We start from the raw sequence: 23,865 nt of genomic DNA on the forward strand, positions 1-23,865 counted from the left end.
CCAACACCAATGGGGCAAAAGTACAGACAGTCACATAAAAGGACAATTTTTCAGAGTGTGTGGCTCCAATAAACAAAGAAATCTGGCTAGTGCAAGAGGTAATTTTACCCTGGGATAATGGTTCCCCGTTTAACCACAAATCTCAATTTCCGATGCCAAGGGTACTAAGGGAACAGAGTGTTTCAGGGCGAATTGGCGGTCCATAAAAACCCCGTCGGCCCCACTGTCCACAAAGGCCTCAGTCTTGACAGTTTGACCGAGGATCTTCAAGGTCACCGGAATGATAAAAGTCTTCTTGGGAAATTCTGACTTCTGGCCTGACAGGATATTTCCCATCACCCTCAGGCCCTGAAGTTTTCCGGCTTTTCTGGGCATGATACTACCACATGACCTTTATTACCACAGTACAAACATAACCTCTGCTGTCTCCTCCGCGTCTTCTCACGCGAGGAGAGGCGGGTAGCCCCAATCTGCATAGGCTCCTCGGAAAATTCCTCAGAGTCTGAGGTTCCCTTGGGAAAGAAGGAAACCTCGGTCTCCCTTTTAAGCCTGCACTCTCTCAGCCGTCTATCCACCCGAATGGAAAACTGCATGAGCTGATCCAAGCTATCAGGCAAGGGATAATGTACCAGTTGGTCTTTTAACTGGTTAGAAAGACCTCTATGGTACTGGTGTCTCAGGGCTGGGTCATTCCACTGGGTATCATGGGCCAACCTCCGAAACTCCGTACAATAAACCTCAACTGGCCTTCGCCCTTGCTTAAGGATCGAAATCTGAGCCTCGGCTGAGGCCGTCTTGTCAGGGTCATCATACAACATGCCCAGTGCCGTAAAAAAAACATCAACACTTTTAAGCGACGGACAGTCAGGCTGCAACCCATATACCCAGACCTGTGGGTCTCCTTGTAGCAAGGAAATCACTATGCCCACCCGCTGAATCTCCGACCCAAAAGACTGAGGCCTAAGTTGGAAATATAGCTTGCAGCTCTCCTTGAAACAAAAGAACTGCGAGCGATCTCCAGAAAAACGATCCGGGAGATTTACTTTCGGCTCCTTAACCTCTGAAGGTACTGCTGCTGCGGGAGCTCCGCCAGCGGCCTGCGAGGTGTGCATTTTAATGAACAAATCATTAAATTGTCGAGTCAGGACCTGCACCTGATCGACCACCTGTTGCAAAGTATTTTGAGGGGTATGCTCCATATTCCCACAAAATTATATGACATTATATACACAGAAGGTGATAGGGTAACAAAATAAACACAAAGTGAACAGAGAAGCCCAAAGGCTAAGAAACTGGGTGTCTCCCTAGTATTAGGAATTCTCAGATGGAAAGAAGCGAGATGTTGTGATTTAATACGTAGAGAACCCGAAATGCTGTTGCTAAGGGCAACAGCAAAACCCTAAAGGGTTACCAACGGGTGTGGCAGTAAACTCCTTGGTCAGAGATGGAATAATAGACACAAGGAGAGTCTCCACAATCCTAGTCCTCACTTGCAGTGCACTGGTTCAGTTTACTGCCACTAAACTGACACCTGAACACCTTGCACAGTGAGAAAGGATTTTGTCAGGCAAGTCTGAGAATACAGCCGCAAACTTGCTAGGTTCACAGAGTAGCAAAAGAACCCCAGCAGGTTAAACGACTGACTCCAGTGTTACTGCTAGGTCTGGATTGGCAGAGTGTAATACCAAATCCCAAGGCCTATTTGCAGTAAGCAACAAACAAATACAAAGTTTACACAGTACTAGCTAGCTTTCAGGAACTGACTAACCAACAAAGATTCAGCAGCATCTGCCTAACCTGAGAAGAGGGTTTATATAGCAGGTGCTGTCCACGCCCCACTCAGACCTCACAGACTGTGAGCACAAGAACCAGCACCGGATCCCCTGCCGTGCACAGAGCCTGTAACCACTGCACAGCAAAAGACCCGAACCGGAGTATCAGCTACGCTCAGGTTACTCCGCTAGCACTTGTCTCCCGGTTGCCATGACGACGTGGCAGCACAGAGCAGGAGACCCTAACACTCTCTGAGCATCTCTCATATATAGGACTGGTATCCCTATCCAGGGTATCAATGTCAGCTGACAAGGTATCTGTCCAGGCTGCTACAGCGCTACAAACCCAAGCCGACGCTATTGCCGGTCTGAGCAAGGCACCCGTATGTGTATAAATTGACTTCAAGGTAGTTTCCTGCCTGCGATCAGCAGGATCCCTGAGGGCTGCTGTATCTGGAGACGGCAGCGCCACCTTTTTGGACAAGCGCGTTAACGCCTTGTCTACTCTGGGCGATGATTCCCACCGTACCCTGTCCTTAGCCGGGAAAGGATACGCCATAAGAATTCTCTTGGGAATCTGCAGTTTCTTTTCTGGAGTTTCCCAAGCTTTTTCAAATAACTCAGCTCATGAGATGGGGGGAAAGTTACTTCAGGTTTCTTTTCTTTATACATGTGTACCCTTGTGTCAGGGACAGAGGGGTCATCTGTGATATGCAAAATATCTTTAATTGCAATAATCATATAATGAATACTTTTGGCCACCCTTGGGTGTAACCTCGCATCTTCGTAGTTGACACTGGAGTCAGACTCCGTGTCGGTATCAGTGTCTGCTACTTGGGACAGTGGGCGTTTCTGAGACCCAGAAGGGCCCTATGACACAGTTAAAGCCATGGATTGACTCCCTGCTTTATCTCTGGACTCTGCTTTGTCCAACCTCTTATGTAATAAAGCCACATTTGCATTTAAAACATTCCACATATCCAACCAGTCAGGTGTCGGCGTTGCCGATGGAGACACCACAATCATCTGCTCCACCTCCTCCCTAGAAGAGCCTTCCGCTTCAGACATGCCGACACACATGTACCGACACCCCCACACACTCAGGGAAATTTCTATCTGGAGACAGTTCCCCAATAAGGCCCCTTGGAGAGACAGAGAGAGAGAGTATGCCAGCACACACCCAGCGCCAACTGACACTGGAAACAATTCCCAGATAAACAGCGCTTTTATATATATATATATATATATATATATATATGACAATATACACTCACTGCGCCAATTATAAGAGCCCCCCCCTCTTTTTGCCCTCTGTCACTGTGTTCAGCAGGGGAGAGTCCGGGGAGCCAGCGTCTCTGCAGCGTACTGTGGAGAAAATGGCGCTGGAAAGTGCTGTGGTACCAAGCTCCGCCCCCTCAGCGGCGGGCTTCGGTCCCGCTCATATTTACAAACACTGGCGGGGGATTGTATATCTACTGCCTCCGCAGCCTATATAATATATTAACCAGTCCTAGAGGTTTATTATTGCTGCCCAGGGCGCCCCCCCTGCGCCCTGCACCCATCCGTGCCTGCAGTGTGTGTTGTGTGTGGGAGCAATGGCGCGCAGCATTACCGCTGCGCGTTACCTCAGAGAAGAACTGAAGTCTTCTGCCGCCTTTGAAGTCTTCTTTCTTCTAATACTCACCCGGCTTCTATCTTCCGGCTCTGCGAGGAGGACGGCGGCGCGGCTCCGGGACGAACGGCTAGGGTGAGACCTGTGTTCCGACCCTCTGAAGCTAATGGTGTCCAGTAGCCTAAGAAGCAGAGCCTATCACTTAAGTAGGTCTGCTTCTCTCTCCTCAGTCCCACGATGCAGGGAGCCTGTTGCCAGCAGTGTTCCCTGAAAATAAAAACCCTAACAAAATTCTTTTTTCAGAGAAACTCAGGAGAGCTCCCCTGTAATGCACCCCAGTCTAGAGGGAGGAGCCAGTGCACACCCATTCTAAAGTTCTTTATAGTGCCCATGTCTCCTGCGGAGCCCGTCTATACCTCATGGTCCTTACGGAGTCCCCAGCATCCTCTAGGACGTAAGAGAAAAATAAAAATAAAGAAACTCCTATGGAGCTCCCCTAGCTGTGACAGGCTCCTCCGGGCACATTTTCTAAACTGAGTCTGGCAGGAGGGGCATAGAGGGAGGAGCCAGCCCACACTCTCAAACTCTTAAAGTGCCAATGGCTCCTGGTGGACCCGTCTATACCCCATGGTACTAATGTGGACCCCAGTATCCTCTAGGATGTAAGAGAAATACAGGGGTGCTGGCACTATCAGCAGTTGCTAAATCTAGGCCTGACCTTCACAACACTGTATGGGAAGAGGAGGCTTCTACCACCATTTGCATGCCCTCTGCAAGTGCTGATAGGAGCACCACCAGTCCAGTTGCTGATATTGAAATTGAGGATGTCACTGTAGAAGTACACCAGGAGGAGGAGGATATGGGTGTACCTGGCGCTGCGGAGGAAGTTGACGATGAGGATTCTGGTGGTGATTGGTTTGTTTGAATAAGGCACCAGTGGAGACAGTTGTTGGCCATGGGATGAAAAAGCCCATTGTCATGCCTGGGCAAAATACCAAAAAAGCCACCTCTTCGGTGTGGAATTATTTCTCTACAAATCAGGACAACAGGTGTCAAGCCATCTGTTGCCTTTGTCAATCCATAATAGTAGGGGTAAGGACGTTAACCACCTAAAAACACCCTCCCTTATACGTCACCTGCAGCACATTCATCATAAGTCATTGTCAAGTTCAGAAACATTGGGTAATAGAGTAAGCAGTCCACTGACACCTAAATGATGTGGTTTTGTTTGAATATTATTTCTCTGTGAGGATGAGGATGAAAACACTGAAGGGGGGAATCTGAGGATGACATCTTGCCACTTTAGAGTCAGTTTGTGCAAGGAGAGATTAATTGCTTCTTTTTTGGTGGGGGCCCATACAAACCAATCATTTCAGCCACAATCGTGTGTGTGGAAGACCCTGTCTCTGAAATGATTGGTTTGTTAAAGTGTGCATGTCCTGTTTATACAACATAAGGGTGGGTGGGAGGGCCCAAGGACAATTCCATCTTGCACATATTTTCTTTGCCACATCACTCCAGGGGTGTTGCCCTATATGGGGTGCTGCCCCTCTGCCCTATCAGTCCAGGGGTGCCGTCCCACTGCCGTTTAAGTCCAGAGGTGCTGTTGTCTGTCTTATGTGCTGTGTAATTCTCCAGGGGTGCTGCCTATGCTGTATAAGTCCAGGGGTGCTGCCGTATAATTCCATGGGTGCTGCTGTACTTGATCCTAGGTTTAAATGAAAGCCTAGAGCACATATGAAACAAGTTTCATCATCACAAACAGATTTGTGAAAACATAGCCGCAAAGGTGGAAATGGAAATTGCCAAAGTGTTTTTAAATAAAGTGGGTAGAGACCACATTTGTGGCCAAAGTCAGTGTGACTCAGAAGATATGGAATCATAATCCGGCACAACTGCCGGAGAGGTAAAAGTTATATTTTTGCTGGGGCATTAGAGAGAAGTTCTTCTCAATTATTTCGTGTTAGATGTTTGATGTTCCACATTTTGGGATTATTTATTTAGAAGATGCACATTTGTTGTACAGGGATCTTCTTTTCCTAAGGACTGCATAGGGTTATCGCAAGACCTCGTGGTGTTAGAAGAACAGAGCTTCAGTGATCTTGCATTGCATCAGCTTTCCATTGTACTGCAGCACTAGATGGGCCAGGAGCTCCCGTGAGGCACAAACAGTTACTGAATAAGGCCCAGTATGGAGTCTCATGGTCAGAGGCGTAACTAGGGTTTTTGGAGCCCAGGGCAAGATTAGAAATGGTGCTCCCCCCTCTACAAAAAGGCGGGGGGGGAGACATAAAGAAATTGTGTGCCAAACTCTGTGTCTCTGTGTGTGTCCCATGCACTGGGAGCCCATGCTGCTGCTGTCAGGTACACTGCACCGCACCTGAGCGCCCTGTGCTGGCATTCTGACAGAGAGGGCGGGATGTATTAAAATACATTTCCACCCCTCGCCGCCTACTGCAGCGATATCGGATATGTACTAACATATGCAATTAACATCGCAATGCGGTAGGTGAGCCCCCCTGTGATGTTGAATGGAGATACTCACACTGGTGGGGGGGGGGGGATGTGGGGCATAGAGACACACACTGGAGGGGGGAATGGATTTGCACACTGATGGTGGGGGCATGGATTTACACAGGTGGAGGGAGGGGAAGATGGAGACACACACACACTGCTGATGGGGGGTAGGGGGGCATGGAGACACACACTGGTGGGGGGAGAGGGACATGGAGACACACATACTGCTGATGGGGGGTAGGGGGCCATGGAGACACACTGGTGTGGGGACGACAACATGAAGACACACACTGCTGATGGGGGGAGGGGGACATGGAGACACACACTGGTGGGGGGAGAGGGACATGGAGACACACACACACACTGCTGATGGGGGGTAGGGGGGCATAGACACACACACTGGTGGGGGAAGAGGGACATGGAGACACACATACTGCTGATGGGGTAGGGTGGCATGGAGACACACTGGTGTGGAGAGGGGGACATGAAGACACACACTGCTGATGGGGGGAGGGGGACATGGAGACACACACTGGTGGGGGGAGAGGGACATGGAGACACACACACACTGCTGATGGGAGGCATGGAGACACACTGGTGTGGGGAGGTCGACATGAAGACACACACTGCTGATGGGGGGAGGGGAACATGAAGACGCAAACTGGTGGGGGGAGAGGGACATAGAGACACATGCAGTCAGGGTCACACACAAACAGACGTGCCCTCACCTTGATGATTTTTAGCCTCCAGCAGCTGCTCCCTCCTCTTCCACGCTGCCTGCCAGGGCCCAGGAGAAGAGCTGTAGAAGATGCCGCTGTAGCCCCGCCCCCTACTCGGGTCAGATAAGCATGTGCTGGGCTCCACCAATCTGGGCTCTGCACATGCTCCTCTGACCCCCACTGTCAGCATGTTACTCTCTGCTGCTGCTGCTGCTCATTATCACAAAGCAGGCACCCGACATCAGCAGCACATTGACGGAGGCGGGCGGACGAGCAGGTACGATGCCCTGGCCGGCGGCGCCTCTTTCTGCTGGGCCTGCCACGAAGCCCAGAGTACGTGCCATGCTCGACCCCCTTAGTTATGCTTCTGCTCATAGTGGCTTACGGCCAGGAAGATGTCTGGCTTGCCAGGCTAAGGCATGCTGTGGGCACAGAGGTTAGCATTGCTTCCTCCCACAGTCCAACTTATAGTATGAAATTAGTTTTGACTGTAGAGTGGTAAGCTCCACAGGGCAGGGGCTCAATAACAAAAACATTCACTGCACAGTCGTGCTTAGTACTTTACCGAACCCACCCAATCTCAATTTGCCCCATGCAGGGCTGCTGTGGGGGATAAGGAGGGGCTGCTAAAACATCTAAGGGGCTGCTTTCTTTAAAAAATAAAATAATAATAAAATAAACAAGACACACAGATATGCTTACATGCGTGTAACTGGGACACACAGGTATGGTCACATGTGTATAACTGAGAGCTGTGAAAAACAAAAATAAGGCATCTGCTACAAAATATGTAAGTAAAAATGCAATAAAAAAATGGAAAAAAAAGAAACCCACAAGATTTTCACAAAATAAGTCTCCAGATTCCATGGAGGGGAAAATATCCAATCTTGATCCTGTGGTATACACCAGTTTATTTGCATCCCAGCATTAAATCTGAGATTATCTTAATCCCTGAACATGGAGAAGGGGGTACAAATTTGGAGGCTTTGACCCCTAGTTTTTCAGTTTGTCCAGTAATGTGGTAATAATTAATAATTATATATTTGCTTTGTTGAAGTCCTTTCTGTTCCACACCAGTATAGGAGTGGAGGTGAAAGTCTGTGTGTTGTTCCGATTGCGTGTGCCTCTCTAATTTTTAATCACCTTCTTGACACTGTCCTGTTCCTCTTCTCATAAAGTGAAAAGTCACCAAATATGTAGGTGGTATGTTTGTAGCTAGCTATGATTCGGAGAACTTGGCGAGCTTTTTCCAAGGAGACCACATGTCGCTGAAATGATGGGTTTATTAAACTGTGCATGTCCTGTTTAAACAACATATCAGTGGGTAGGAGGGCCGGGGTGGCTGGGAGGGCCCAAGGCAATTGCACCTCTTTTTTTTCTTTGCATTACGTGCTCTTTGGGGCTTAGGGGGTCATTCCTAGTTGATCGCTCGCTAGCAGTTTCTAGCAGCCGTGCAAACGCTATGCCGCCGCCTACTGGGAGTGTATTTTAGCTTAGCAGAAATGCGAACGGTTGTATCGCAGTGCGCCTGCAAACATTTTTTGTGTAGTTTCAGAGTAGCTCAAAATTTACTCAGCACTTGCGATCACTTTATACTATTCAGTTCCGGATTTGACGTCACACACCCGCCCAGCGTTCGCCCAGCCACGCCTGCGTTTTCCCTGGCATGCCTGCGTTTTTCTGAACACTCCCTGAAAACAGTCAGTTGCCACCCAGAAATGCCCACTTCATGTAAATCACTCTGCGGCAACCAGTGCGACTGAAATGCATCGCTAGACCCTGTGCAAAACTGCATCGTTCGTTGTGCCCGTAGGTTGCGCTTGTGCATTGCGCCGCATGCGCAGAACTGACATTATTTAGCCTGATCGCTGCACTACGAACAAATGCAGCTAGGGATCAACCCGGAGTGACCCACTTCGTTTTTAAAACTGCATTCCTGTCTGCCACTACAGTGCCACTCCTAGATGGGCCAGGTGTTTGTGCCGCCCACTTGTGTCGCTAAGCTTAGTCATCCAGCGACCTCTGTGCAACCTTTTGGCCTAAAAACAATATTGTGAGGTGTAAGGTGTTCAGAATAGACTGGAAATGAGTGGAAATGAATGTTATTGAGGTTAATAGTACCATAGGATCAAAATTACCCCCCAAATTGTGTGATTTTAGCTGTTTTTATGTGGGGGGGTTTCCAAAAATCATCCAGATCCAAAACCAAACCCGAAAGGGTGGTTTTGGCAAAACCAATCCAGTTCCAAAACATGAGCGGGGATCCAGATCCAAAACCAAAACACGAAAAGTGTCTGACGCACATCTCTACTTAGAGCACATCACGAGCATGCTACACTAATGCACCCATAAATTCCACAATATTTGTTCCCCCTGGGTTTCATTCCATAAGACCCCAACTAATAGCTACAGAAATTAGTCCTCAATTTAACTCCCAGCTTTCCTTCTTCTGGCATCCCTTTCTTCCCATCGCCTTTACTAACATCCCCCATGTTCCTTCCTCTCCTCCCATCTCTAGTCCTAATCTCTCCATATTATTTTGGGGTACAGAAATATATCTGTAATGTGATTTAATTATTTTTAAGCAAGTTTCAAAATCATTGGGGACAAAACACTTTTACTCCCATCTGCAAGTTAGAAAACTGATCTCCCATTATCTATATAATATTCCAAATATGTGTCTCATAGTTCAATATTTTTTTCAGTAAATCACCTGAAAAAGATAAATGACCATGTTAGGCTATTTTAAGGGGCCTCCAATTACATGATTGTTCATTGGGGAGGGGGGAGTCTGAATATTCACGCACAAGACAGCATTTCTGATAAGAGCTGTCCTTTGCGTTGTGAGGACTTCCGGGTTCATGACCCAGGTGTCCTACTGTACATGTTTGGATATTGGCCACTCTGTATTTTTACCTCAGATAAAGATTTCCCTCTACTTTTCTCCTATTCATCAGAGGCTGCAACCTAAAAGCTGTGCTATCTCCCATTGGGACCACATTTATTTAACCTGGATTTTCTAATTGAATAGCAAAGCAAAAGGTCACAGCTGCAGCTAATGGAACTCGTGGCCAATTGAATAGGTTCCTATAATTTTAATACATGACAATTGTCTTAGGGAAACCTAAAAATCTGTCCATGGTTCACCCAGCAATTAGTCAGTACAATAAGTATTAGCATTATGAGCGCAATTTTTAGGAGCGATATTGCTACATTCACAGGGAGGTAAAGGATATCTCTAGACCCAATCAGTATGCAAACTGTAGTACCGGCTGCATCCTTGCTCATTCCACTGGATGCTTGAGTGTTCCAGTCTGCATAGGGTTCAATGAGCATTTTATAAAGTGTAAAATCCCTAATTGTGCATATGTTCTAAATGTCTAATGTATCACAATAGAGGAGGCTTTAAAGATCGGTCATAAATGTGGAAAAGATGCTGTGTATATAGTTAATGCATTTACCTTAGGATCGGGTGGTCTTCTGGTTGCCGAATGTCGGGATCCCGGCGCCGCAATCCCGACACATATTCTCCCTCGTGGGGGTCCACGACCCCCCTGGAGGGAGAATAATAGCGTGCCCGCAGCGTGGCGAGCGCAGCGAGCCCGCAAGGGGCTCATTTGCGCTTGCCACGCTCTTGGTATGCTGGCGGTCGGGCTCCCGGCGCCGGTATGCTGGTTGCCGGGAGCCCGGCCGCCAGCATACCATACTACACCTTTAGGATCTTATGGTCAGTATTTGTATACATATCAAGAGGTAATTGTAGCTGAGACTGGTCCATGTGTCTAACTCTATACAGTACCAGTGCAGGTCCATACAAGACTGATGGTAGAAACATTCTAGACTGTAAAGCATCACCATTGATTAGCATTCTTTGCTAATTAACAATTGTTTATGATCACTTAAAGGAGATCAAGTCACTGCCCCTGGATATCCTACATCAGCCCTGGGTATGCCCGCCATAGCACCACCATATACAGAAAATACAGAAGGCCAATTCCAGTACCAGCAAGCAGGTATGATGCATCAGGTACCACTTATAATATTATCTGTTTCTTGACTTTGCTTTCTTTAAAATTGCATTTATTTCTAGAACAGTATAGAAAATATTCCACATCCATATTTCAATCTTACAAGATACTTTCATATTGGATGTTGGTCATATTGGATGTTGGCCAGGTTGGATTTTTACGAAAATATTTGTGATTGCAAAAAAATGTGGTATATTATCTTTTTCAGTGATGTTTGTCATTTTTCTTTATATTTTTATAATAATTAATTGAAATATATAATAAATAAACTACAATAGCATATTACGATAAAAAAAAACAATAATATACACCCAATTGTGGAGAAGTCCTACTTGTCCAGAAGAGCCAGAAAGAACCACACACTACAGTCTTTTGTAATTGAATACCATTATTTTCAGACATGAAGATGAAAGCCTTTCATTTATAGCCTTTACTGTTATCTCTCAGATGACTCCTTAGTATATCTCTGACATCATGCATTCCATCACTGCATATGTAAAAGAAGCAGAAAATAAATATTTGCAGCACCCTATATTATAGCACAGTGGAAAGCTCGGTACTGGATTGTGAATCTAATGTAATGTATCACCTTCTACACAACATTCTAAATCTGTGCAGGCTTTAGTGATGGACTCCCTAGTGCACTTCATATGGTCAATTGAAAACACACTTACAATAGAACCCCCTTGGTTCTTGCATGTAAAGATATCTTTCTTGCCGGCGGGATCTCTCTTCTATCTACCACTTGATCCTTTTGACCACAACGCTGGTAGTCCAACACCCTCCGTGTCTCGTGGATATCCTCCCTTAATCAGTATTTCCTTACGTGTCAACCCCACTGGTTCTTATCCATGATATGGCACATGCAAAGTTGAAAACAGAGGTTGTATTTAAAACAAGTAATTTATTTTAAAACATAACAATACTCAATATGGGTTATTCCTAAGGGTAAGGGTCGTTGGGTCGACCCAACTTAGGTCGACAGTCATTAGGTCGACCACTGAAGGTCGACATGGGCCTTAGGTCGACATGGAAATTAGGTCAACATGTACTAGGTCGACAGGTGAAAAGTTCTACATGAGGTTTTGGGCTGTTTTTGGTGTCGTTTTCTTCATAAAGTGACGGGGAACCCCAATTAGTGCACCGTGTCCACTCGCATGGCTCACTTTGCTCGCCTACTTCGGGCAAGGTGCCTCGCTATGCTATCGCTTCGCTCGGCTCAGGTTACCGTTCCAATTGTAGTCCACGTGGATCGTCAAGTTTGGAAAAAATAAAAAATGAAAAAAATGTGAAAAACTCATGTCAACCTTTTGACCTGTCGACCTATTAACCATGCCGACCTAATGCATGTCTACCTTCAGTGGTCAACCTAAAGGCTGTCAACTTAAGCTGTGTCGACCTAATGACCGTATCATAAATAAAAAGTAGCAGTATGTCTGCGGCGATGCGCACGAACCCTTACCTGGAGGAGGCTGCGCTCACGGACTCAGGACTTCCCGGGTGTCCTGGATGAGATGGATCGGCAGCAGCCTCAAGCAAGGGGTGAGAGGTCAGCGTGGTGTTAACTCGTTCGGCTCCATCCAGCACACCAACGCATTTCAGAGTCACCTCCTTCGTCAGGATGTGCTGTCTGTCTTCCGGTTCATGCTTATATTCAGTTTTTAAACTAATTGCTCGCTGTTAGGAGTTGGTGCCCCACCTCTCCAGACATACTGACCTGCCAGGGCACCAATCCCTAACAGCGATCTGCCATCCTGTGTGTAACTGCAGTGCCAGTCCTAGATGGGCCAGGTGTTTGTGCCGCACACTAGTGTCGCTTAGCTTGGCCATCCAGCTACCTAATTGCACCTCTTTTTCTTCTTTGCATGGTGTGCTGTTTGGGGACTAGTTTTTGAATAGTACCATCTTGTCTGCAACTGCAGTGCCACTCCTAGATGGGCCAGGTGTTTGTGCTGCACACTTGTGTCGCTTAGCTTAGTCATACAGCCACCTCGGTGCAACTTTTAGGCCTAAAAACAATATTGTGAGGTGTGAGGTGTTCAGAATAAACTGGAAATGAGTGGAAATGATTGTTATGGAGGTTAATAATACTGTAGGATCAAAATTACCCCCAAATTCTGTGATTTTAGCTGTTTTTATGGGGGGGGGAGTGTTCAAAAATCATCCAGATCCAAAACCAACACACGAAAGGGTGGTTTTGGCAAAGATATATATATATTTTGATTGTGCGCATACATACACAGCGGGGTGTATTGTTAATCCACCGGACTATGGGGGTCATTCCGAGTTGTTCGCTCGCAAGCTGCTTTTAGCAGCTTTGCACACGCTAAGCCGCCGCCTACTGGGAGTGAATCTTAGCTTCTCAAAATTGCGAACGAAAGATTAGCAGAATTACGAATAGACACTTCTTAGCAGTTTCTGAGTAGCTCCAGACTTACTCGGCATCTGCGATCAGTTCAGTCAGTGTCGTTCCTGGTTTGACGTCACGAACACACCCAGCGTTCGCCCAGACACTCCTCCATTTCTCCAGCCACTCCCGCGTTTTTCCCAGAAACGGTAGCGTTTTTTCACACACACCCATAAAACGGGCAGTTTCCGCCCAGAAACACCCACTTCCTGTCAATCACACTACGATCACCAGAACGAAGAAAAAACCTTGTAATGCCGTGAGTAAAATACCTAACTGCATAGCAAATTTACTTGGCGCAGTCGCACTGCGGACATTGTGCATGCGCATTAGCGACTAATCGCTCCGTTGCGAGAAAAAAATAACGAGCGAACAACTCGGAATGACCCCCTATGTACGCACAGAATCAATTTCGGGCGCAAGATAATTTTCCACAGAGCTGTATTAGAATATTATTATCATTACACACAATTAAAAACTATGCAGCTCCCACAATGTAGTCTGAAATGTCCTACTATAGGCAAATATACAATAATTTAAATAATAATTTAAACCAAGGGAGCACAAAAATATTTCATATTTATTGTAAAACAGTGAATAAAACAATTACAAGTTAAAAAGCTAAAGATTGCACTACCGGATTAGAACTCTCCAACCATATATCTTATGGGATCCCTAATGTTGTGATCACACCATATATCTGTAATAATCCCTTTTTCACTTTTCTATATTAACTGTGAATAGGAATATCAACAAGTAAAGAATGTCATTTGTATCCAATTATTCCATGCGCATTTTAAACATCGTTGGATAATTACAGTCTGATTAGATGTTGAGTAGTGTACGTCACACAGTCCCAGATAGTATTTAGGTTCTCACCCTTTTCAGTGTGCGGTATTGCGCTATGCTCTACCTCCGTTAACCTCAGTGTCTGAGTGTAAGTCCATATACCGGTGTTTCTATTGCCGTGTTGAGAGCAATCAGCTCCGGCCAATGCAGGCTTTGACGGACCCACCAGGCGGGTATTAACAGCGTGTTTCCCCGTTACCTCTTGGTCACTAGATGGTATTACGGCTCCGGTACCTATTGCAGATATGGAACAGCAAGGAGGGAGGGCGCTTCCACCGCAACAGTTAAATGGAGTTTTTTTGAATGGATGGCAGTCTGTCTCCGATATTAAATTGTCCCTTAACGCGTTTCTCCGTTCTCAAGTAATAACGGTTTCATCAGAAGGAAACCAAGTCAAAGCCAAAACACGAAAATGGGATTAGAACCAAAACACAAAACACGAAAAGTGCCCGCCGTACATCTCTAGAGCTTACCACTGTGCTATAATATATGTGATCTTGTTTGGTGTGGTGTACACCTGTGAATAAGCACGGCTGCAGGATTTAAAGAAGCGCTAGTTTGAGAAGTAATTTTGTTCCCATAGTTCTGCCATTTGCAGCACCCTCTTTATACTATATAAAAGGTTTTTTTAATACATTGCACTTATGTTTTAATATTGTTTTTACTTTGTATCACAATATTCGCTGCCGTGATGCCGCTGTCGGTATACCGACAGTCGCCATCCCGTCTACCGGGGTTTCATATGTATTCCGACAGTTGTTGTCAGCGTCCGGGGTCTTACCGGTACGCTGGGGCCGCAGGGCTGCCTTCACAGGCGGCTTGTGAACAGCGGCGGAGGAGGGCTGCCGCACCGGGTCCGTGGGCAGCTGTAGCGGTGGTAAGGGGGTTCGCTCGTGGCGGCGAGACGCAGCTGCAGCGGGTCTCTCTTGCCGGGATGGTTGCTAGAAGACAAGGGGCAGTGAGCTGTGTGGCTATGCAGAGAGGTCTGCATTGCTGGGCGCCGCCATGTTGGAGACCAAGTTTGAGGCATAGTTTTGGCTTCCTGTTTCTTCCAGCCAATCCAGTGAGAGGTCTCCTTATAAAAGGGGGCTGGTTTATGATAGGGAGGCCAGTGCTGCAAGTTACAACCCTGTTGCAGGTGCTTTAGCCCTGTGCTCCCAGGATTCTTGCCGTATTCTGGTTATTCCTAACCCTGCTTAGCCGGTTCTCAGTTGCTGCTGTAGCCGTGCCGTTCCTAACCTACTGCTGCCTGTGGAAGCGGTCCTGGAAACCCCAGTCCAGTAAGACCCTTTGGGCACGGACGGCCCCGGGCTTTCTGCCTCGTCTTTCAAGCCACAGTCCACAGTTCGTTGTCTCCAGCCACGTCTTTGAACCACGGTCCACAGTCAGTTCATTATCTACAGCCTCGTCTTTCAAGTCACAGTCCACAGTTCTTTGTATCCAGCCACGTCTTTTGTACCACCGTCCACAGTCTGCAGTTCATTATCTACAGCCTCATCTTTCAAGTCATAGTCCACAGTTCTTTGTCTCCAGCCACGTTGAGACCGGACGGTCCCGTTCCCAGTACACAGAATGGATGCATAGGTCACACGGGACCTGACCACATAGGGGATTCCCGCTTACCATCAGTAACTGCCTGTTACTGACTCCACCTACTGCACAGTGGGCGGGTTTATGTTGCCACCACCAAACTCCTAACCTGCCGTGGCGTTTGGAACCACGGTTCTGCTCTGTATGTGCCGACACGCTGCCTTACCACACTTGTGTGGTGTTGACGAATCCCCACTAGTAACAGACTAGACCTCTACCAGTAGCTGGCAGAAGGCGGAACTTGGAGACGCTGGTTTACCCCAGACAGCCGGTGAACGGGGCTAGGTTTCACATAGCCCTGTAGGTCACAAGATGACGCAATCTTCTTGAGGCAGATGATGTTTTAATGCCAACAAATAGTTCTGAAAAGAACTCAGCAGTACAGCAAGATGTTACAGCAGAATGAAACTGGTATAATACCCTTTTCATGGGGCAACTGCCTTCCTTTTATCCTACTCCAATACACACTACCACATGGGGTATGTCCGCCCTGTGGTTTACAACCAATCAATGTTTACCCATGGGATGTGCATGCCTTGGTCACATGCACAGCTAATATTGTCCTCTATGGACAGTGGGGAGTGGTCACTCTTCTTTGACTGTCCCATCCTGGAGGATCAGGGTACGCCCCGGTGCCGTTCAGTCTAGGCTGGGCGAAGTTTTCCCGCCTAAACTTACTTCCAGAAACCTGCCCGGGACTGTCTGCAGCCTGGATTCGGGCTCCAGAGCTGGGCAGCCTAGATCTGCCTAGGGTTTCCTGGCCACTACGAGTGATCTCCATGGAGCTCCAGAAAACCACACAGCTTGTTTCAAAGCTGAGCTTCTCCTCTCTCTTACAATGCCACTTTCAAGTCCGAGGCTGGAAGGGAAAGTATTCAGTTTTTGGGGAAAAGGTCTGGGAGAATCCATCAGTCTGCACAGCCATGGATTCCCCCCTCCTGGGACACACAACCAAGTAAGTGAATTTTACCTTTAAATACATTACATTTAAACACATGTGTTTCCCTTTAAATATACACTGAGCATGTGCCCTGCACAGGCTCCAAATACCTAGGCCCTGCAGTGCCTCACATCACAATATATTTTTTATTACATTTTTAGCACAGGCAGCTACAGAGCGCGCTGCATCTGGAGCTGTGCTCCCAGCGGCAGCGACTCACCCTTCTCCCCCCGATGTGCACACACAGCTAGTGTGGCCGGGGCTGTGCTCACTGCCGCGGTCGCCGGGAGCAGAGCTCCTGGACTCTGGCGGCGCACACCTGATCGCTGCAGCGGGAGCTGATCTCCCGACTGCAGCGGCTCCCCTCTCCCCCGGCGCGCACACACAGCACAGCGCGCCGGGGGGGGGGCTCCCTCACTGCCGCAGTCGCCGGAGAGGTCAGGGACTGCGGCCCACAAGTAAATATACTTTTAAAAACATTTTAACCACACGGCGCCTAGCGCCCATAACATTTTAAAATTGGCGCCAAGCGCCCAGTGTCCCTAAATATGGCGCCGGTCACTGAGGGTCAACCCCTTCAGTGTCGCGGCCGCCATTGTCCACGTGGGCTGGGGGTCTCTCCGGCCACACTCCTCCCCCCCATTCAAGCGGGTCAACTAGGGACCCATGTCCCAACGATTTGGTCCCTGGTCCCGCAGTCCTTAATGGGGTTACCGGGAGTCCTTTGGGGTTCAGGCTCTGGCCTAGACAGTTCATCCATAGTGCAGTGGGCCTCTCTTCGTGTGGGCACAATGTTCAAATAGTCCATCTGAAGCCCGAGTTCAAGGCTCCACCACAAAAGTCTGTTCGATTTCCCAAGGTAGGTTGCAGCCACCTAACAGGTGGGTGGTAAGTCACCACTGTGGGGGGGCAGTTACACACAAGTGCCACCCAATTGTGGCATACCCCACCTCCCACAATAGCCGTATTCTGCTCAAACAGGCCACAGGGTGCTCCTGCCCATATGGCTTCTCCTGGCTCAGTACTGCTCCCAGTCCGTGCAGTGGCTCAGTAGTTTGTAAAACACATTCCTGGTCAAGAATGTGCGCCATCAGCACTGGAGCGGGTACCAGAGCCTCCTTCAATGACTGGAATGCCAACTCGCAAGTGGGTGCAAAGTCCACTGACTTGGGAATGCCCTTCCTAGCCATCTCTGTAAAGGAGTTCACTACAGGACTAAAGTCAATGACAACGTGTCCGTAGGGCCTTACAGGTTCTAAAGTCAGTACCAGTCTGGGTGATGTGGGCCGAGGACAGCCTCTGGTTGTCTCGGCTTTGGGCCTACCCCTGTCTCCTCCCACACGGTGCCCCAGGCATTGCACCTCTGTTATTCCTATCTGGCAACTGTCTGCCCTAACTGTCAGACCTGCCTTCCAATTCTCCTCTGTCGACCTATGACTCGGGAAACCTACCCTGTCACCTAGGCCTACTCTTTCCTCCTCGTCTGCTACCTGTGCCACAGTGATGGCGGCCAGACCACCAGCCTCTGGATCCTGTGTGGCATCCACTACAGGGAGGCTGCGTGTCTTCCCCGATCTACTGCGCACAGGCAGGGGACCTGCTATGTCCACAGCAACTTGCTGTAAAGGTTCTCCTATGGGCAGAGGCCCAGAGACAACACAACCGCTGGAGTGCCCCTTACAGTTGGTCTGGGCGTCATCCGACATTCCAGACCAGGGTAAGCTCTGTGTCATGCACTTTAGGGTACGGTCTATCTCTGAGTGGCTGTCCAAAGGGATTTCACTGGCAACCGACACCGGATGCGCAGGAAAGTTCCCTGGGGGAGACCAGTTGGACACATTCCCTATCTGGTCTATCCCCTCCCACTTTCCTGGCTAGCCTGTACCTTAACCCTCCCCGCCCCAACCCTGTCAAGGCCGCTGCCAGAGTGGCACCTCATGCCTTTCAGGGATGGGTCAGAGAGTTGAGCCTCCCTAAACTCCTGCCTGCAGCCTTCAATCTCTCCTAAATTGGGACACTCTACAGGGGGATCTAGGTGGGGACTACTGGGGTCAATCTGGTAGGGGTCAGTCACGGAAAAGTCAGTGTGGTTTCTCATACTCACCGCCGGAGTTGGCAAACCACTTGGGTCAGGAGCATCATTGGGCACCCCCACAGGATCAAACGAGGTGGAACCAACATCCTCTGCGTTGCTAGGGGACGTAGGCATACCAGAGGCAAAAGGCATGTGGGGTCGATGTCCTGATTTAGCCACTGTAATCTTTTCCTCTGGGCTGGTTGATGCTGTGGTTGGCTGTGCTGGCAGTTGTCTAGCAGCTGTAGTCTTTTCCTCTGGGCTGGGCTGTGCTGGAGTAGCTGATGTCAACTGTGGTTGTGGAACTTGACTCCGGGAAATGGCGCCAGCAAACGTGGTGATGATCCCACCACCCAGGTCATTTCCTAGGACCACATCAGTTGGGAGACCATCCATGATGGCAACTTCTCGCAACTCTGGTCCAGCTCCCCAGTCCAGGTAGACTCTTGCCATGGGAACCGCTTTCTCCGTTCCATCTGCCAGGGTGACCTTGGCAGTGTGACCCTGCAATACTGCAGCAGGATCTATAAGGTGGGTGCTCACCACAGTGATTGAGGCCCCAGAGTCTCTTAGGCCTTCCCCCTGCAGGGGTCCCACGTGGACCGGATGCAGGTGCTTCCACATATTGTGTAGGGGCTGTTTGGCCATGCAGGTGACTCTCTTTGCAGAGTGCACCTGTCTCTTGCCACACTCCATCGGACTGACTGGAGGGGGAACAGTCTCTGTAGGCTCATCTCCACTCGTCAAACAAGCGAGCCGGGCTCCAGCACTCGGAGTTGGGGCACGAGTCTGGGATGCAGGACAGTTCATCCTCAGATGTCCGATTTTCCCAAAGACGTAGCACTTCTTATCCAGTCGTGGCACCGATGATCTCTGATCACTTGCAGGGACACTGCAGTCCGGTTGCTGGCTAAGAGCACCCGGGTTGGAAGATGCTTGCTTTGGGGGGCGATGAGCTGTAGAGGGGTGTCCCCCTGGTGGTACAGTCTTTTGGAGCTGGCTGCTGGCTGGGCACTTCTGCCCCTGTGGGCGAATTGCCACATACTTGTCGGCTAACTGGGCAGTCATCTTTAAGCTGGGTGGCTCCCGGTCTAGCACCCACTCCTTCACTTCTGGGGCGCACCTGCGGTAGAACTGCTCCCTGCAGATCAGGTCGATCAGTGCGTCCCATGTAGTGGCTTCAGAATCCTTCACCCACTTCACCACGTACTGCCGCAGCTGGGTGGTGAACTGCTCATGGGTGCTGCTAGGATTCTTGGGCAAGTCTCTGAACTTCTTCATGTAGGACTCTGGAGTGATGAAGAATCGCTGGAGGAGGGCCTTTGCGACTTCGTCGTAATCCCCACAGTCCTCCGTGGCCACTCCTCGATAGGCCTCCAATGTCTCTCCATGCAGAGTGGGCACACCCCCCCTGGGACGTTGGGATCCTGGCCCTGCTAGGGATTGCTGGGAAACATGGCTGCTGCAAGAGGGGGCGGGGCTTGTGGGTCTCACCGGTTCCATACGAAGGTCCACTGGTGGGCTGTCCTCTCCGATGCTGATGCCCTCAGCGCTCTCTACCTCCGTCCGGCGGGACTCCTCCAAGCTCATGAGCGCTGCCCTCATGACGCTCTTGGACGCGTTGGAAGGGATCTCTACACCCTTCTGCCGACACACGATCTCCAAATTATCCTTGGACATTCCGCTGAAGTCCGCCATCTTGTGAGTTCTCCTGCACTGCAGTTACTCCTCTCCTGAGTAACTCGGCTTCTCCAATCGGGTGACCGAAAAGATGCCTGGGATTATCCCACCGCTATGCCACCAATTTCTTTGACCGGACGGTCCCGTCCCCAATACACAGAATGGATGCTTAGGTCACACGGGACCTGACCACATAGGGGATTCCCGCTTACCATCAGTAACTGCCTGTTACTGACTCCACCCACTGCGCAGTGGGCGGGTTTATGCTGCCACCACCAAACTCCTAACCTGCCGTGGGGTTTGGAACCACGGTGCTTCTCTGTATGTGCCAACATGCTGCCTTACCACACTTGTGTGGTGTTGACGAATCCCCAGTAGTCACTGACTAGGCCTCTACCGGTAGCTGGCGGAAGGCGGAACTTGGAGACGCTGGTTCACCCTAGACAGCCGGTGAACGGGGCTAGGTTTCGCATAGCCCTGTAGGTCAAAAGATGACGCAATCTTCTTGAGGCAGATGATGTTTTAATGCCAACAAATAGTTCTGAAAAGAACTCAGCAGTACAGCAAGATGTTACAGCAGAATGAAACTGGTATAATACCCTTTTCATGGGGCAACTGCCCTCCTTTTATCCTACTCCAACACACACTACCACAGGGGGTAAGTCCGCCCTGTGGTTTACAACCAATCAATGTTTACCCATGGGCTGTGCATGCCTTGGTCACATGCACAGCTAACATTGTCCTCTATGGACAGTGGGGAATGGTCACTCTTCTTTGACTGCCCCATCCTGGAGGATCAGGATATGCTCCGGTGCCATTCAGTCTAGGCTGGGGGATGTTTACCCACATAAAACTTACTTCCAGAAATCTGGCCGGGACCTAGCCCACTGTCTGCAGCCTGGATTCGGGCTCCAGAGCTGGGCAACCTAGATCCCCGGTCAGGGTTTCCTGGCCACTACGGGTGATCTCCATGGAGCTCCAGAAAATCACACAGCTTGTTTCAAAGCTGAGCTTCTCCTCTCTCTTACAATGCCACTTTCAAGTCTGAGGCTGGAAGGGAAAGTATTCCGTTTTTTGGGGAAAAGGTCTGGGAGAATCCATCATCCTGCACAGCCATGGATTCCCCCCTCCTGGGACACACAACCAAGTAAGTGCATTTTACCTTTAAATACATTACATTTAAACACATTTGTGTCCCTTTAAATATACACTGAGCCTGTGCCCTGCACAGGCTCCAAATACCTAGGCACTGCAGTGCCTCACATCACAATATATTTTTTATTACATTTAAAACAATGTTTTTTTGTTTTAAATACTGTGCCCAGCGCTCAGCGCTGGGCTATCCTAGCCCTGCAGTTTGGCTGCTAGGGCTCTCTCAGTGCTGGAGGTATGGGTCTGGCTTCCCCCATCCTCCAGCCTGCCTGCCTGTAATGCCTGCCACTGGGGTCCAGGGAGCTGGCGCTCCCTGTCCCCCCAGTGCAGCACTCACTTCGTGGCCTCGCCGCATGGTGCAGCGCACCCCCCTGATCTGAAGCCCGGCGGCTCAGGACGCTTGTCCCAGCCGCCATGGCTCTGTGCCCTTTGCAGCGCTGAGGTGCCGAGAGTATAGCTTCCGGACCCCAGCATTCACCAGCCTAATCATCCCCCGCTAGCTCGGTCCCCCATGAGCGGCGCACTCTGGTGGCCTCGCCACGCAGGGAGCCGGCTAGCCCGGTCCCCTGTGTGCGGCACTGAATCCTGTGCCCTCGCCGCAGCATCCGGCGGGGAGCCGGGCTGCGGTGCACCCCTGCCGCCTAGCAGCCCGGGACATTCATTCCCGGCTGCCGCGGGTGGCCGCCTCCCAGTCACAGCGGCTCACCCTTCTCCCCCCGGCGCGCACGCACAGCTAGTGCGGCCAGGGCTGTGCTCACTGCCGCGGTCGCCGGGAGCAGAGTTCCTGGACTCCAGCGGCGCACACCTGATCGCTGCAGCGGGAGCTGATCTCCCGACTGCAGCGGCTCCCCCTCTCCCCCAGCACGCACACACAGTACAGCGCGCCGGGGGGGGGGCTCCCTCACTGCCGCAGTCGCCTGAGAGGTCCGGGACCGCGGCACACAAATATACTTTTTAAAACATTTTAACCACACGGCGCCTAGCGCCCATAACATTTTAAAATTGGCGCCAAGCGCCCAGTGTCCCTAAATATGGCGCTGGTCACTGAGGGTTAATCCCTTCAGTGCCGCGGCCGCCATTGTCCATGTGGGCTGGGGGTCTCTCCGGCCACACACGTCTTTAACCACCATTCACAGTTCCGCAGTTCATTATCTACAGCTTTGTCTTTCAAGCCGCAACCCACAGTTCTTTGTCTACAACTACGTCTTTAAGTCATTGTTCACAAGCCACAGTTCTCTACCTCAGCCTCATTCTCAAGGACTACAACTCACTGACTCTTAGCGCCACCTACGTTCTTCATTGCCCCTTGTCCCATGAGAAGGAACTATATCCAACCCCCTCGTCTTATTCATCCGCAGACAACTTCTTCCTTGGGCAAGTCTCAGCTGCCGGGTCCTCAAACCTTGCTAGGCGTGACAGTTGTAGCATGTGAAAACCAACACTAGGGAGGATGTTTAACAAAGCTTGGAGAGATAATGTAGCAACCAATTAGCTCCTAAGTGACATTTTTCAAATAGCCTGTAAGATAATAGAAACTGATTGGTTGGGACTTTATCTTTGGCCAAGCTTTGTAAATATTCTCCTAATATTGGTCTCAGGCTTCTCCATGTGAGGTATAATCCGTCATCTTTGGTAATTAATCCCTGCATGTCTCCCTCTGCATCTAGTATCAGTGTCAAAAAGCACAATGCAGGGGAAGGAAGAAATGCTCTGTATAAAGTGGGGGGCTCCCATTGGTTAATCCACTGGACAGAGCATATAAAACCTCTATATGGGACTAGATAAGTCATACCACTTGCAACTCTTCATCCAATCATTTACCCACTGATGATGGTGCAGGTGCAGTGCAATCAGGGTATTCTGTGCTATAGTAGTCCTGACTATTCAAGCAGGTTCAGTCCCTAATATGCAGCCCTGAGAAGCAGTCTAAGTGGGTTCTTTACTGAGCATCAGGTTCTAAAACTCAGCACTTCAAATCGTATTTGTCCCCAAAACTTAAACCAGCAATGATTGTACTAGTAAAACATGTTTAGTAAAGGCATTGCCTTTTTACATTTCTGGCATAAACACGATCAGAAGTCACACTTAGTAAATAAACCCCCCAAGAATCCATTCTGCAGACTAAACCAGTAAATCATCAGCCCACCATTAGATTGCTCTTTTACCTAGGTGCAGAGATTCACAGGTCGCAGTCATCTACTCAATCAGAGGCCTATGTGTTAAGAATTGAGGCTGAAGATTCTCCTTGATACATTTAACAATATGACCATTAGGAGCCTTTATCAAGACCAGCACATGTTCCTAAAATAAAGATCATGTTCTACATTTCAAGAACTATTGCCTACTAGATATATTCTGTAAAAGAAAATTGTCATATAGGGTATGGGGAGTAGATAAAGAGGACAAATGTTTAAAAGACTCTGCACCTGCTTTAACGTGGAGCTGTCAAACCCACATAAGTAGTAAAAGGATTTCTGTGCATGATTGGGATTGTACACCTAAAAGGATATGTGATCTTTCTACAA

General features: G+C 49.2%; 1 protein-coding gene across 2 annotated transcripts in view; it reads left to right on the plus strand.

The window, feature by feature from the left end:
* LOC134943626 (lipopolysaccharide-induced tumor necrosis factor-alpha factor homolog) overlaps positions 1-23,865 on the plus strand; it is a 202,741-nt gene that overhangs the window by 173,085 nt on the left and 5,791 nt on the right. For both annotated transcript variants that reach the window (XM_063932367.1, XM_063932368.1), the window contains one exon: positions 10,526-10,633. In XM_063932367.1, the coding sequence (XP_063788437.1) occupies positions 10,526-10,633 (108 nt within the window). The remainder of the gene's footprint in view (positions 1-10,525; positions 10,634-23,865) is intronic.

The sequence above is a fragment of the Pseudophryne corroboree genome, chromosome 7, assembly GCF_028390025.1.
Source record: "Pseudophryne corroboree isolate aPseCor3 chromosome 7, aPseCor3.hap2, whole genome shotgun sequence".
NCBI lineage: Eukaryota > Metazoa > Chordata > Amphibia > Anura > Myobatrachidae > Pseudophryne > Pseudophryne corroboree.